This window comes from Carcharhinus amblyrhynchos, chromosome 12 (assembly GCF_965287045.1).
Source record: "Carcharhinus amblyrhynchos chromosome 12, sCarAmb.v2.hapA, whole genome shotgun sequence".
NCBI classification, from domain to species: domain Eukaryota; kingdom Metazoa; phylum Chordata; class Chondrichthyes; order Carcharhiniformes; family Carcharhinidae; genus Carcharhinus; species Carcharhinus amblyrhynchos.
The window spans coordinates 4,390,461-4,406,452 of record NC_137335.1 but is presented as its reverse complement, the minus strand read 5'-3'; the positions used below and the strand labels follow the sequence as shown (position 1 = coordinate 4,406,452).

Here is a 15,992-nt window from a genome sequence, read left to right as displayed (position 1 = left end):
AGCTAGCAGTGCTAGTCACTGAGCTGTTGCGGTGCCCGTGTACCGGTCCAGGATTAAGCACACACAACGACACGAAGTACTAGGCCACTCCCGGAACCTCCAAGAGCAGCCCACGCACGACCCACCGTGTGCATGCCCCTCGTTTGACAACGAGATGGACCTCCACCTGCGGAATAAAAAGACAAAAACGTTAATCTTACAAGCCTGCTTTTCTGATGTCTCCCGAGGTTCTAACCTTATTTAATAGCCCCTACCATAACCCTCCATCCTCATTTCACTCATGTGTCTATCTAACTGAACCTTAAACGAGTCCAACGTTCCTGCCTCCACCACCCTACTCGGTAGCGCGTTCCATACCCCCACAACTCTCTGCGTAAAGAACCTTCCTCTCACTTCCAAATTATACCTCTCCCCCCTCACCCTTAAATCATGACCTCTCGTGTTCGTACCCATAAGACCAGGTTAAAAACTGTTGTTTACCATGAAACTGGGCTGACAACTGTGACAACCACTCATGCTTTAGAAAGTAAATTACAATTCAGAACACGCACACACACAAACAAAAAGCCATTTTTATCGACCGCACTGAACAGGTGTTAGCCTAGACAATTAGGGAAACTTGCAAAGATTTTCACACCTCATTAAAGTCTGTCTTTAACAGCCACTTTCTCATTCTGAGGCTGGTCATTTTCATTCAGTTAAGAATTCTTAATTGGTTGGTGGTTTAAACTGATTATCGTGTGTATTTAACCTCTGAAGATAAATCAAAGTCTTGTGCGTGGTAGATGTTTATAAAGTGTGGGGAGATTGATTGTCAAGTCCCCACGTCCGATGGCTCTAATTTTAGATTCCTGACAAAGACATCGCTTCCAAATATGTTATCATTCATCCTGCAGAGGTGACATGGCTGGGAGACATTCCCAGAATGGAAGATGGTTGTGTATCCAAGGATTTCTGCGTGGCGAGGTAGCTGGAGTCAGAAGAACATGAGGACATCTTAACTTCCACCTCAAGGATGCTCACAAGTGACACAAACCCCTAAACACTGACTCTCAGCCCCAGGTGACACTATCACCTGTGGCCCAGCGCACATCAGGGTCTCACATCCTCCCCACTCCCTGTGGGAGCAAGTCCCAACTTCTCCCTGGGAGTGAGTCCAACTTCTCCCCACTTTCTGTGGGAGTGAGTCCCACATTCTCCCCATTCCCTGTGGGAGTGAGTCCCACATTCTCCCACTCTCTGTGGGAGTGAGTCCCACATTCTCCCCACTCCCTGTGGGAGTGAGTTCCACATTCTCCCCATTCCCTGTGGGAGTGAGTCTCACATTCTCCCCACTCCCTGTGGGAGTGAGTCCCACATTCTCCCCATTCCCTGTGGGAGTGAGTCCCACATTCTCCCACTCCCTGTGGGAGTGAGTCCCACATTCTCCCACTCCCTGTGGGAGTGAGTCCCACATTCTCCCCACTCCCTGTGGGAGTGAGTCCCACATTCTCCCCACTCCCTGTGGGAGTGAGTCCCACATTCTCCCCATTCCCTGTGGGAGTGAGTCCCACATTCTCCCACTCCCTGTGGGAGTGAGTCCCACATTCTCCCCACTCCCTGTGGGAGTGAGTCCCACATTCTCCCCACTCCCTGTGGGAGTGAGTCTCACATTCTCCCCACTCCCTGTGGGAGTGAGTCCCACATTCTCCCCACTCCTGTGGGAGTGAGTCCCACATTCTCCCCACTCCCTGTGGGAGTGAGTTCCACATTCTCCCCATTCCCTGTGGGAGTGAGTTCCACATTCTCCCCATTCCCTGTGGGAGTGAGTTCCACATTCTCCCCATTCCCTGTGGGAGTGAGTCCCACATTCTCCCACTCCCTGTGGGAGTGAGTCCCACATTCTCCCCATTCCCTGTGGGAGTGAGTCCCACATTCTCCCCATTCCCTGTGGGAGTGAGTCTCACATTCTCCCCAGTCCCTGTGGGAGTGAGTCCCACATTCTCCCCAGTCCCTGTGGGAGTGAGTTCCACATTCTCCCCATTCCCTGTGGGAGTGAGTTCCACATTCTCCCCATTCCCTGTGGGAGTGAGTCCCACATTCTCCCACTCCCTGTGGGAGTGAGTCCCACATTCTCCCCATTCCCTGTGGGAGTGAGTCCCACATTCTCCCCATTCCCTGTGGGAGTGAGTCCCACATTCTCCCACTCCCTGTGGGAGTGAGTCCCACATTCTCCCCATTCCCTGTGGGAGTGAGTCCCACATTCTCCCACTCCCTGTGGGAGTGAGTCCCACATTCTCCCCATTCCCTGTGGGAGTGAGTCCCACATTCTCCCACTCCCTGTGGGAGTGAGTCCCACATTCTCCCCACTCCCTGTGGGAGTGAGTCCCACATTCTCCCCATTCCCTGTGGGAGTGAGTCCCACATTCTCCCCAGTCCCTGTGGGAGTGAGTCCCACATTCTCCCCATTCCCTGTGGGAGTGAGTCCCACATTCTCCCCCCTCCCTGTGGGAGTGAGTCTCACATTCTCCCCAGTCCCTGTGGGAGTGAGTCCCACATTCTCCCCATTCCCTGTGGGAGTGAGTCCCACATTCTCCCCAGTCCCTGTGGGAGTGAGTCCCACATTCTCCCCCCTCCCTGTGGGAGTGAGTCCCACATTCTCCCCATTCCCTGTGGGAGTGAGTTCCACATTCTCCCCATTCCCTGTGGGAGTGAGTCCCACATTCTCCCACTCCCTGTGGGAGTGAGTCCCACATTCTCCCCATTCTCTGTGGGAGTGAGTCCCACATTCTCCCCACTCCCTGTGGGAGTGAGTCCCACATTCTCCCCATTCTCTGTGGGAGTGAGTCCCACATTCTCCCCCCTCCCTGTGGGAGTGAGTCCCACATTCTCCCCCCTCCCTGTGGGAGTGAGTCTCACATTCTCCCCACTCCCTGTGGGAGTGAGTCCCACATTCTCCCCAGTCCCTGTGGGAGTGAGTCCCACATTCTCCCCCCTCCCTGTGGGAGTGAGTCCCACATTCTCCCCATTCCCTGTGGGAGTGAGTCCCACATTCTCCCCAGTCCCTGTGGGAGTGAGTCCCACATTCTCCCCATTCTCTGTGGGAGTGAGTCCCACATTCTCCCCCCTCCCTGTGGGAGTGAGTCCCACATTCTCCCCAGTCCCTGTGGGAGTGAGTCCCACATTCTCCCCCCTCCCTGTGGGAGTGAGTCTCACATTCTCCCCACTCCCTGTGGGAGTGAGTCCCACATTCTCCCCAGTCCCTGTGGGAGTGAGTCCCACATTCTCCCCCCTCCCTGTGGGAGTGAGTCTCACATTCTCCCCACTCCCTGTGGGAGTGAGTCCCACATTCTCCCCACTCCCTGTGGGAGTGAGTCCCACATTCTCCCCCCTCCCTGTGGGAGTGAGTCCCACATTCTCCCCACTCCCTGTGGGAGTGAGTCCCACATTCTCCCCATTCCCTGTGGGAGTGAGTCCCACATTCTCCCCATTCCCTGTGGGAGTGAGTCCCACATTCTCCCCATTCCCTGTGGGAGTGAGTCCCACATTGTCCCCACACTCTGGGTAAATATGCTTGCCCTGAATTCCCAGTTGGGTTCACTAGTGACTATTTTATATTTATTGCCCCTAGTTTTGTGCTTCCCTCCAAACAGCTGCCTGTGGTGTGTGTGTGTGTGTGTGTGTCTGTGTGTGTGTGTGTGTGTGTGTGTGTGTGTGTGTGTGTGTGTGTGTGTGTGTGTGTGTGTGTGTGTGCAGTTGCCAGCTGATGACAGACCCAGGCCAGCCACCCTTCTGGGGCGGGTGGTGCAGGGGAGATCATTTGTGCCCCTCACTGTCCCTGGCAGCAGGAGGAGAGAAGATTGTGAATTTCTTAAAGAGAGCGACAGCCATGGATTTTGGAAGCTCCTTTTACAGGGGGTTAGGAGGGGAGGATTTGCAGATGGGACAGCCATGCTGTACAGTGTCTCTAAACCCTCTCTCACAATCCCATAAATGAAAGTGGACTGTAGGTTGCTGTGAGTATTAGATTAGATTACCTTTCCTCATTCTTCCGGTCACTCCCACTCTGAGTTCCTAAACTGCAGGCTCCAACTGGGATTTTATTTTTCTTCATTTGTGGGACACAGACGTCGTTGGCTGGCCAGCATTTATTGTCCATCCCTAGCAGTCCTTGAGGAGGTGGTGGTGAGCTGTCTCCTTGAATCGCTGCAGTCCGCATGCTGTAGGTTGACCCACAAACCCAGCGATTGTGAAGGAACGGTGATATATTTCCAAGTCAGGATGGTGAGTGGTTTGGAGGGGAACTTGCAGGTGATGGTGTTCCTATGTATCTGCTGCCCTTGTCCTTCTAGATGGAAGTGGTTATGGGTTTGGAAGGTGCTGTCTAAGGATCTTTGGTGAATTGCTGCAGTGCATCTTGTAGATAGTACACACTGCTGCTACTGAGTGTTGGTGGTGGAGGGAGTGGATGTTTGTGGATGGGGTGCCAATCAAATGGGCTGCTTTGTCCTGGATGGTGTCGAGCTTCTTGAGTGTTGTTGGAGCTGCGCCCATCCAGGCAAGTGGGGAGTGTTCCATCACACTCCATATTCCCCTTACTCCCTGGTTGGTTTTGCGCATGCACAGATCAGTGAGCACGTGCACAGGGTAGCCATACTGCACAGCCATATTGACAGTGTACGTGGAAACATATTCTCATTCTCTACTCTGTTGAGTGATCTCATTCTCTTTTGCTCTAGCTGAGTGCTGTGAGGTTGAGTTTGTACCAATGTAAAGAAGCTTTGTAAAGAATGTAAAATACTAAAAGATCAACAGTGCATAGTCCTTTTAAAAGCTGCTTTTGTATTCAGGGCTTGAATGTTTAAAATACACGGTACATAGGTTTGTAACAATTGTGACTAGGACCAAACATCAGGGTTGCCTTGGTAACGGGCTCTGCAGGATTTTGCATTTTGTTAGCCTATGAGTTTAAAGAAGACACTCAGCTAAAGGGAACCTATCAGATTTGAATTTGCTATTGTGGCTAGCATCAAACCAATCCAGATGTAGAAAATATATAGGTCATCAGGAACATAAATATAGGAATTCAACTGCTGGTCTTCCGTGACTTCACTTTGGTTAGTGAGCTGAGTTGAGTTCAACTGAGAAGGCCATCGCTGGAACGGTTCTCCACCCGGGCAGCTGGAAGAACTATCTCTGAAGAGCATTTTCCATCTATCTAACACCAGGATAGCAAGTCAGAAAGACCTTACAGACAGAGAAATCACCAGAACAAAACTCCAACTTTTTACCAAGCCGTCAGATCTGGTTGTATATAGTTTTGTTTTGAGAGTGAATAAGATTCTGTTATTACTGTTTTGGCACTGAATGGTCCTTGTCTTTATTTGAACAGCATTTCATTGGAACCATCCTTTACTTAAAAATATTACTGGTCTAGTTAAATTTCCTGGTTAGTTGTCGATTATTCACATCGCGAGTGTCAGGTCGTTATATTAGTGAACCTCTAAACATTAATTTAGAACACCTTCCCAACACTTTGGCCAGATTACGAAGGGAGATAAAGGGGATTAACCTCTGCGTCCGTGTGCTGAGTTCAGTTTTTTAATCTCCCGATAAGCTGTATTAAGTCAATCCGGTGTAAGCGGAGCTGAATTAAATTCTCCGGGGTTTTGTAAGCCCCGGTTTGCCGTTAGCACAGTACCGTTAATCACACTGCGGAAAGGAGCCGGGGGAAGTTGTTCCTGACTGCTGATGAGTGTGACGGATGTACTCACTGACAGTGGAAAATGTTTCAATGTTCCCTTTTATGACGTTGCTAAGCTCTTGACGGCTGAGTGAGATGAACGCCAGCTGCTAACTCCTCAGGTCTCCTTTATTTACATCACAGCAGCACAGCTTCACTTAGACTGCACTGAACAGAATAAGCAGAGGCCTCGCTTGATTCAGTCCAAACGCAATTGTTTCATTCAGAGTTCATAACACGTTTCATAAAATCCTTACAGTGCAGAAGGAGGCCATTTTGATTTGATTTGATTTGATTTATTATTGTCACATGTATTAACATACAGTGAAAAGTATTGTTTCTTATGCGCTATACAGACAAAGCATACCATTCATTGAGAAGAAAAGGAGAGGGTGCAGTATGTAGTGTTACAGTCATTGGTAGGGTGTAGAGAAAGATCAACTTAATGCAAGGTAAGTCCATTCAACAGGCTGACAGTAGCTGGGAAGAAGCTGTTCTTGCATCGGTTGGTACATGACTTCAAACTTTTGTATCTTTCTCCCCATGGAAGAAGGTGGAAGAGAGAATGTCCGGGGTGCGTGGGGTCCTCAATTACGCTGGCTGCTTTGCTGAGGCAGCGAGAAGTGTAGACAGAGTCTACACACACCTGATGAAGGAACACCGTTTCCGAAAGCTTGTAAGATTAAATAAACTGGTTGGACTCTAACCTGGTGTTGTGAGACTTCTGAGATAAATCGGACGTCTCAGATACACAGCAAACTGGCAAATACATAACGGAGCACTATCACTCTTACAATACCACGCATGACGCCCTGAAGCTGTATGTAGAGCCTTTTCTTGACTGGAAAAAGAAGGATGTGACCTGTAATACAACCTGGGCCTGCTGCAGGAGCATGGCACTGGAGAGTTCACTGATGTTAGACTAATATTGTAGCAAAGATAAAGAAACACATGGTATAAAATCAAATAAAATATGCCGGCGCTTTGGAGAAAGTAATATTTCTGATAGCTGATGGCACCAATTGTTATATCGAAAATCATTTCGTCTTTCATGACCTCAGGACATCTGAAGACATTTTACAGCCAATGAATTAGTAGTCACTGTTGTAACGTAGGGAATGAGGCAACTAATTTACACAGCAAGATCCCACAAACAACAACAACGTGATAAGGACCAGATAGAATCTGCTGTGGATTGAGGAATAAATATTTGCCAGGATGCTGTGGAGAACAATGCTACTTTGCTCCGAAATAATGCCACAAGATCCTACATGTCCACTTCTGAGGGCTGACATGATCTCATCCAAAAGATGCCACGTCCAACAGCAGCACTCCCTCAGTGGGTGGGTCGCCTAGATCCTTGTGTTCAAGTCCCTGGAGTGAGATATTCAATCTCGCTACACATTAAATATATTCAACTTAGAACTAAGGAGAAAGAAAATTCCAGCACAGGAACAGGCCCTTCGGCCCCTCCAAGCCTGCACCGACCATGCTGCCCCCGACTGAACTAAAACCCCCTACCCATCCGGGGACCATATCCCTCTACTCCCATCCTATTCATGTATTTGTCCAGACGCCTCTTAAAAGTCACTATTGTATCCGCTTCCACTCCCTCCCCCGGCAGCGAGTTCCAGGCACCCACCCCCCTCTGTGTAAAAAATCTGCCCCTCCTTTAAACCTTGCCCCTCGTACCATAAACCTGTGCCCCCCTAGTAATTGACTCTTCCACCCTGGGAAAAAGCTTCTGACTATCCACTCTGTCCATGCCCCTCGTAATCTTGTAGACTTCTATCATGTCTCCCCGTCAACCTCCGTTGCTCCAGTGAGGACAAACCAAGTTTCTCCAACCTCTCCCCATTGCTAATGCCCCCCATACCAGGCAACATCCTGGTAAATCTTTTCTGCACCCTCTCCAAAGCCTCCACATCCTTCTGGTAGTGTGGCGACCAGAATTGAACATTATATTCTAAGTACGGCCTAACTAAGGTTCTATAAAGCTGCAACATGACTTGCCAATTTTTAAACTCAATGCCCCGGCCGATGAAAGCAAGCATTCCGTATACCTTCTTGACCACCTTCTTCACGTGCATTGCCACTTTCAGTGGCCTGTGTACTTGTACGCCCAGATCCCTCTGTCTTTCAATACTCTTAAGGGTTCTGCCATTTACTGTCTATTTCCCATCTATATTAGACCTTCAGAAATGCAATTTTAATTTACCAATAACAAATCCTAGGTTTTTTTTACATCTAGAAATTGGTACGAGAGGAAAGGAAGTAATTCCTTTTTCTTACGCGTTGTTACAGGAAAGTTCTGAGGGAATTTGCAGTTCCAGGACAAAGCAACGGGGATGTATCCGGCAGAAGAAGCAAATGTTCCGGCCTCTTAAATAGTCCGAGGAAGCCCCGAAACAGCAGCCACCCGTCAAACATCCAAGCACTGTCCGTGGTCACAAACTCTGGAAGAGCGGATGACCCCTACCGGATAATTTTAGCAAAACAGGAGCTAAAGAGGACCAAGCTGAGTCAGCAGGGAGTGTGTGAGGTAGGCATGTCACCAATGTGATCCAATTATAATCAGTGGAATAGCAACATGGATGTGTGAGTTGCGATGCTGAAGGTGGTTGTACAAGGGTCAATGGGCTTGTTCAATGCGTTCGCCTCCATTTTGACCCCCACTGAGGGTGAATTTTAGTCCCAACAACACAGCAGAGAGAGGATCCAAGTTTGGAAAAGTGGGTGGGTCCCAGCTGGTCATTGGTGGGTGATGACCTACCTCCTGTATCACCCTGCCCATCGGAAACTCCCTCCTGCTGGGTGGTGGGCCCACCGGAGGGCCAATGAGACCAGAGTTATCACCCACCCGACTTTCCAACGCCCCCCCCCGACATGCCCCCCCCCATTCCCATCCTGCACCGAACACAATGTTGACCCTCGTGCTTCAAATATAAACATAGAGGCATCAAGACTAGAAGCAGGACAAGGCCATTCAGCCCTTTGAGCCTGCTCTGCCATTCAATATGATCATGGCTGATCATCCAACTCAACAGCCTGACCCCCCCCCCCCATCTCTTGATCCAATGTGGGTTAGGAGGATTGGCTGTGCTAAGTCTCTCCTCCTTAGCGTTATGGGGAGTAGTTGGGTAAATGCAGGTGGTTATAGGGATAGTGCTTGGGTGGGATTGACTCGATGGACTGAATGGCCTCCTGTAGGAATGTTATGATTTAGCCCCGAGAACGATATCTAATCCCTTCTTGAAATCACACAATGTTTCGATCTTATCTACATTCTGCGATTGTGAGTTCTACGTTGGATGAAAGCAAATGACTGCGGAGGCTGGAATCTGAAACCGAAAAGAGGAAATGCTGGAAAATCTCAGCAGGGCTGGCAGCGTCTGTAAGGAGGGAAAAGAGCTGACGTTTCGAGTCTCGATGACCCTTTGTCAAAGCTGGGGTTTGGGGTTAGTGAATTCTACAGATTTGAAGGAATTTCTCCTCACCTCAGCCCTAAAAAGTTTACCCCTTTATCCTCAAACTAGTGGGGGGGGGTGCCTGGAACTGGCTGCCAGGGGCAGGTAGTGGAAGCGGGTACGGTCGCGACTTTTAAAGGGCAAATGCATGAAAAGGGTGGGAATAGAGGGATACGGTCCCCGGGAGGGTAGGGAGTTTCAGTTCAGACTGTCACCATGGTCGGTGCAGGCTTGGAGGGCCGAGGGGCTTCTGTCTGTGCTGTAATTTTCTTTGCCCTTTGTAAATAGGAAAGGTGAGCGAGTGTGGATGTATAAAAAAGACTTGCATTTATATTGCGCCTTTCACCACCCCCCCCCCCCCCCAAGGGTTTTGGGGGCTCCCCTGAGGCTTGGGCTTCAGCTTGCTGTCTCCCCACTCTACGTAGCCCTATCCATGCACGGTGATGCTTCGTTAGCCGTCCGAGCGTGGGGAGACAGACAGGAGAAAAGAAATGGGGAAAATCAATCTCCATCTTGTACAACCTCTGCTTCCTCTCCATTTCCCACGAGCCTGCCCATGACGGTAATAAGATTACGTCAATAATTCTGTCAATTTCCATGCTGATCTGCTGTCTGAAAGCGCACGGCCCTGATGTGTTTTGTTCCCCGTTGCTGTCCCAGAGAAGCAGTGCTGCCTGTTGAGAACGGCGTAAGATTCATTGCTGAAGCGAATTCTTTTGTGTTACGTTTTAAATCCAATTGAATGGTTATCTAATTAAATAAGAACGGTGCTCAATGGCATCAAAAACATATAAATCTCGGACATATTTGAAAAGTCAAATAAAGATTTACAGCATTGAAGCTGTCATTTGGTATTACTCCTGCTGTCGCCTGACACAGCTCTCTGCTACATCAGATCAAACTGTTACTGAGTTTAAGTGTGACAGGCGTGGACAGAGTGGATAGTCAGAAGCTTTTTCCCCAGGGTGGAAGAGTCAAATACTCGGGGGCGCAGGTTTAAGGTGCGAGGGGCAAGGTTTATAGGAGACGTAAGAGGTACACAGAGGGTGGTGGGTGCCTGGAACTTGCTGCCAGGGGGAGGTAATGGAAGCGGGTACGGTCGTGAATTTTAAAGGACGTCTGGACAAATACATGAAAAGGGTGGGAATAGAGGGATACGGTCCCCAGAAGGGTAGGGGGGCTTTAGTTCAGACTGTCACCATGGTCGGTGCAGGTTTGGAGGGCCGAAGGGCCTGTGCCTGTGCTGTAACTTTCTTTGTTCTTTGTAAACAGGAAAGGTGAGTGAGTGTGGATATACAAAAAAGACTTGCATTTATATGGCGCCCGTCACCACCATCGGGTATCCAAAGGTGCCTGCAGCCACTGCTGTAGTGTCAGAAACGCAGCAGCCAATCAACACACAGTAAACTGCAGTGTGATCATGATCAGAGAATCTGTTTTTGGGACATTGATTAAGAGGTAAATACTGCCCAGGACCCCACGTAGGGCAACACTGCTCACCTTTGAATTATTACCATAGGATCTGAAACCAAAAGAGAAAATGCTGGAAAATTTCACCAGGTCGGGCAGCATCTGTAAAGAGAGAAAAGAGCTGATGTTTTGAGTCTAGATGACCCTTTGTCAGTGAGTGGCACAGTGGTTGGCACTGCTGCCTCGCAGCATCAGAGACCCAGGTTCAATTCCAGCCTTGGGTCACTGTCTGTGCGGAGTCTGCACATTCTCCCCGTGTCTGCGTGGATTTCCTCCAGGTTCTCCGGTTACCTTCCACACAGTAAGAAGTCTCACAACACCAGGTTAAAGTCCAACACATTTATTTGGTAGCAAAAGCCACGAGCTTTTGGAGTGCTGCCCCTTCGTCAGGTGAGTGGGAGTTCTATTCACAAACAAGGCATATAAAGGCACAAACTCAATTTACAAAATAATGATTGAAGTGTGAGTCTTTATAGGTAATCAAGTCTTAAAGGTACAGACAATGTGAGTGGAGAGAGCGTTACGCACATGTTAAAGAGATGTGTATTGTCTCCAGATAGGACAGTTAGTGAGATTTTGCAAGTCCAGCAAGTCATGGGGGTTACAGATAGTGTGACATGAACCCAAGATCCCGGTTGAGGCCGTCCTTGTGTGCGGAATTTGGCTATCAGTCTCTGCTCAGCGACTCTGCGCTGTTGTGAAGGCCGCCTTGGAGGACATTTACTGAAGATCAGAGGCCAAATGCCCGTGACCGCTGAAGTGTTGGCCAACAGGAAGAGAACATTCTTACCTGGTGATTGTCAAGTGATGTTCATTCATCCGTTGTCGTAGCGTCTGCATGGTCTCCCCAGTCTACCATGTGTTGGAACATTCTTTCCTGCAGCGTATCAGGTTGACAATTTTGGCCAAGTTGCAAGAGTATGTACCGTGTACCTGGTGGATGGTGTTCTCACATGAGATGATGACATTTGTGTCGATGATCCAGCACGTCTTGCAGAGGTTGCTGTGTGATGTGTATTCTCCTGAAGTCTGGGTAGCTCTCTACTCACGTTGTTTGTACCTTTAAGACTTGATTACCTGTAAAGATTCGCATTCCAACCATTATTTTGTAAATTGAGTTTGTGCCTTTATATGCCCTGTTTGTGAATAGAACTCCCACTCACCTAACGAAGGGGCAGCACTCCAAAAGCTAGTGGCTTTTGCTATCAAATAAACCTGTTGGACTTTAACCTGGTGTTGTGAGACTTCTTACTGTGTTTACCCCAGTCCAACACCGGCATCTCCACATCATTCCTTCCACACTCCAAAGGTGAGCAGGTCAGGTGGATAGGCCATGGTAAATTGCCCTTTAGTGTCCAAAGATATGTAGATTAGGGGGATTAGCAAGGTAAAAGAGTGGGCTTACAGGAATGGAGTGGGTGTGGGCCTGGGTAAAATGCTCTTTCAGAGTCTGTACAGACTCAGTGGGTTGAATGGTCTCCTTCTGCACTGTTGGGATTCTATGGAGTCACCTGGATTTTCTTTCCTGGCTGTTGTACTGTTTACCAGTAACACATCCTTCAGAAAACATGGTCAGATGTACCTTTTGGGAGAAAAACAATATTGATTACTTGCGTCAACACTTTAATGAGATGTGCTTTATGACAAGGACTTGATGAGACTTGGAAGTGATGTGGAGATATAGGAGTTGGATTGGGGTGGGTGCAATAGGAAGTCTCACGACACCAGGTTAAAGTCCAACAGGTTTATTTGGAATCGCGAGCTTTCAGAGCACTGCTTCTTCATCAGGTGAGTGGTGGGGTAGGTTAAGGTTGGGATTTATGAACCTGCCCCTCCACTCACCTGGTGAAGGAGCAGCACTCTGAAAGCTCGTGATTCCGAGTAAACCTGTTGGACTTTAACCTGGTGTTGTGAGATTTGATGTGGGTATGCCGGCGTTGGACTGGCGTAAACACAGTAAAAAGTCTGACAACACCAGGTTTTAGTCCAACCTATTTATTTGATAATATACTCGCAAGCTTTCGGGTTAGCCCCTTCGTCAGGTGACGAAGGGGCTAACCCGAAAGCTTGCTAGTATATTATCAAATAAATAGGTTGGACTAAAACCTGGTGTTGTCAGACTTTTTGTTGTGAGATTTCTCACTGGGGCCTAAAAGGACCACATAAGCTTCAACTAGGTCTCATTTTTCATTCTGGATATCCATCGGTTGGCTTTACACGACAGATAAACAACAGACTAATTATTTCCACTTTTAAAACCTTCGACAATCCGCAATCACGTGATATCATCCAATGATAGCTTTCAGAATTAAAAACCTGATACATGAGAATCGCACAGTATTAGACCAACATATATGACAGGGAATTAATGTGACATGGGGGTCACGTGCCTTTGTGTCTGTTACATCCCCATCACCGTGATAAGATTTCAGATGAAGAATGAAAAGAAATTGTACCCCATGGAGGTGGGAGTGGGTACAATAGGGGCATTTAAGAGGCGACTAGACAAATACATGAATAGGAGGGGAATGGACGGATACAGACTCCGTATGAGCATAAGGTTTTAGTTAAGTTGGGCATCAGGATCGGCACAGGCTTGGTGGGCCGAAGGGCCTGTCCTGTGCTGCGCCGTTCTTTGTCCTTTGCCTATGTTTTATGAACTTACAAACTTTGCTTATGTTTTACAAACATGTTTATGGCACCTAAAAAAAAATTTGGGGTTGTGAACTTCATTGGCAAGGCCAGCATTTATTGCCCATCCCTTGAGAGAGTGGTGAACTCGCTGTAGTCCCTGTGGTGCAGGTACACCCATAGTGCTGTCAGGGAGGGAGTCCCAGGATCATGGCCCAGTGATATAAGGGGGAATTTTCCCACCCGCTACAGGAATCGTGGCAGGTGGGGCTGGGGTGGTGGGGGTGGATGGGTGGCATTGGGGGGAAGCAAAGGTGCATTGACCTTGGGCGGAATTTTTCGGTTCAGGGGCGGACCGCAGCTGGAAGGTGGAGTCCTCCCTGTCCATGGAGTTTAAAAGCAGGGGGGTTATGTTGGAACTGCATAAAACACCGATTAGGTCACAGCTAGAGTATCGTGTGCAGTTCTGGAGTCCACATTATAGGAGGGAGGTGATAGCACTGGAAAGGGTGCAGAGGAGATTTACCAGGGTGTTACCTGGGCTGGAGAGTTTTAGTTGTGAAGAGAGATTGGATAGACTGGGGTTGTTTTCCTTGGAGCAGAGAAGGGACATGATTGAGATGTATAAAATTATGAGGGGCAAAGATTGAGTAGACACGAAGAAACTTTTCCCTTGAGGAGTGATCGATGACCGGGGGCAGAGATTTAGGGTAAGGGATAGGAAGTTTAGAGGGGATGTGAAGGAAAACTGTTTCACCCAAAGGACGGAGGGAGTCTGGAAATCATTGCCTGAAAGGGTGGTGGAAGCAGAGATCCTCATAATATTTAAGAAGTATTTAAATGTGCATTTGTGATGCCAAGGAACACAAGGCTATGGGCCAAATGCTGAAAAATGGGGTTAGAACAGTTAGGTGGCTTGTCTTTGACTGGCAGCGATGTGATGGGCTGAAGGGCCTTTTGCTGTGCTCTATACCTCTGTATCTCCATGACAGTGAAGGAATGGTGATATGGTTCCAAGTTAGGATGGTGTGTGACTTTGGCGGGGGGGGGGGGGGAACTTGCAGATGGCGGTGTCCCTGCCCTTTGAGGCTGCGGCTTTGGAAGGTGTTGTCAGAAGAGCCTTGGTGAGTTGCTGCAGTGCGTTGTGTAGATGGTGCACACCTGCTGCCACTCTGCGTGGAGGGAGTGAATATTTGAAGTGACGGAGGAGGCGTGCCAATCAAAGTGGGGCTGCTTTGTCCTGGGGAGGAGGAGTGTTTAGTTTCTGAGCTGCCGTCGGGCAGAGAAGCGAAGAGGTGGAAGATCTCCATGGGCGACAGGAGAGCAGAGAAGGAAAACAAGAGGCATTGAGAATGGAGCAGGGGGAGTGCACTTTGACAGATCATGGCTACGAGCGCCCTTAAATAGTTCAAATGAGTGAGTTGAGGTTCTTTTTTAGTATTAGAGGAATAGAAACACGTTAAATATTCACACAGTAGCATCACTAAAGGTAATATCTAGGCACACAAATGATGAGTTAACAACAATTCAGCTACCTTAATGACATAACAACCACCGCTGTCCCCTCTGCTTGCTCCTACGCTAGTTATTTCCCATTGATTTTCCTCTTCATTCTGGTGAGGTTAGAAATGACTGAGAACCAACAAGATCAATACTAACATTTTATTTCGCATTAGCAGCCTTCAGATGAGCTTTCAAACCTATTCCAGAGCACGTTTCACCGTCCAGTCCTGACTGTAAAAGTCAAGCAGTTGTAAAAATTTGTGATTAACTTTTACATCCATTTGGCTTCCGTAGTAAACTCTCCGACTGCCTCAGGAAATTGGGAATGGAGCCAATTTATTTTTATTTGATGACACTTCACTTGTCGCGTGGCATGGTTCCAAAACCAAACAGACTCTGAAGGCAGAGATGGAAAGATGTATCATTGGCACAAATGTTAAAAAGTCAACTGAAATCAGCTTTGATGATGGTCACTTCTTTAAAAAAAAATGGTCAAAATTGCGATTGTAGAGGGTGGCATTGCCATCTTGAAACATAGATCAGGCGGTTTGACAGCTTCCTTATTCTAATTTGGCTCACAGCTTTAAACAAGAGGACACATTCTCCCAGTTGTAACAATGTGAGGTCAGGCCTTCATTGAAACTCCATTACTCAAATTCCAATATGTACACGCAGGCACACCATATTTCACAATCCCTGAACGTGAGCACCATACAAAGTCCCACTCACACTCTTTTGACTATTCTACTTCTGATCTCTACAATTAATGCACGCTACTACTCGGTTACAGTACATCACAGTGCATACAACTGACATCAGAATAACAACATGAAGCCCACTAACCTTATACTTACCTTTGATTTGATTAGATTTGATTTATTATTGTCCTCTGCATGTTCTCCCCATATCTGTGTGGGTTTCCTCCGGTTTCTTCCCACAGTTTGAAAGACGTGCTGGCTAGGTACATTTGGCCATAGTAAACCCTTCCTCAGTGTACCCGAACAGGAACCGGAGTGTGGTGACTAGAGGATTTTCACTAACTTCATTGCAGTGTTATTGTAAGCTAATAAATAAACTATACTTTATGTATTGGGATACAGTGAGAAGTATTGTTTCTTACGCGCTATACAGACAAAACATACCATTCATAGTGTACGGAGAGGAGAAGGAAAGGAGACAGTACAGAATGTAGTGTTACA

General features: G+C 48.0%; 1 protein-coding gene across 1 annotated transcript in view; it reads left to right on the top strand.

Annotated features, from left to right (window-relative positions):
* The window catches only part of LOC145350685 (uncharacterized), a 107,270-nt gene that overhangs the window by 37,901 nt on the left and 53,377 nt on the right, over window positions 1–15,992 (top strand). Inside the window, exon 5 of the mRNA XM_080199895.1 lies at window positions 8,027–8,264. Within this exon, the coding sequence (XP_080056021.1) occupies window positions 8,027–8,264 (238 nt within the window). The remainder of the gene's footprint in view (window positions 1–8,026; window positions 8,265–15,992) is intronic.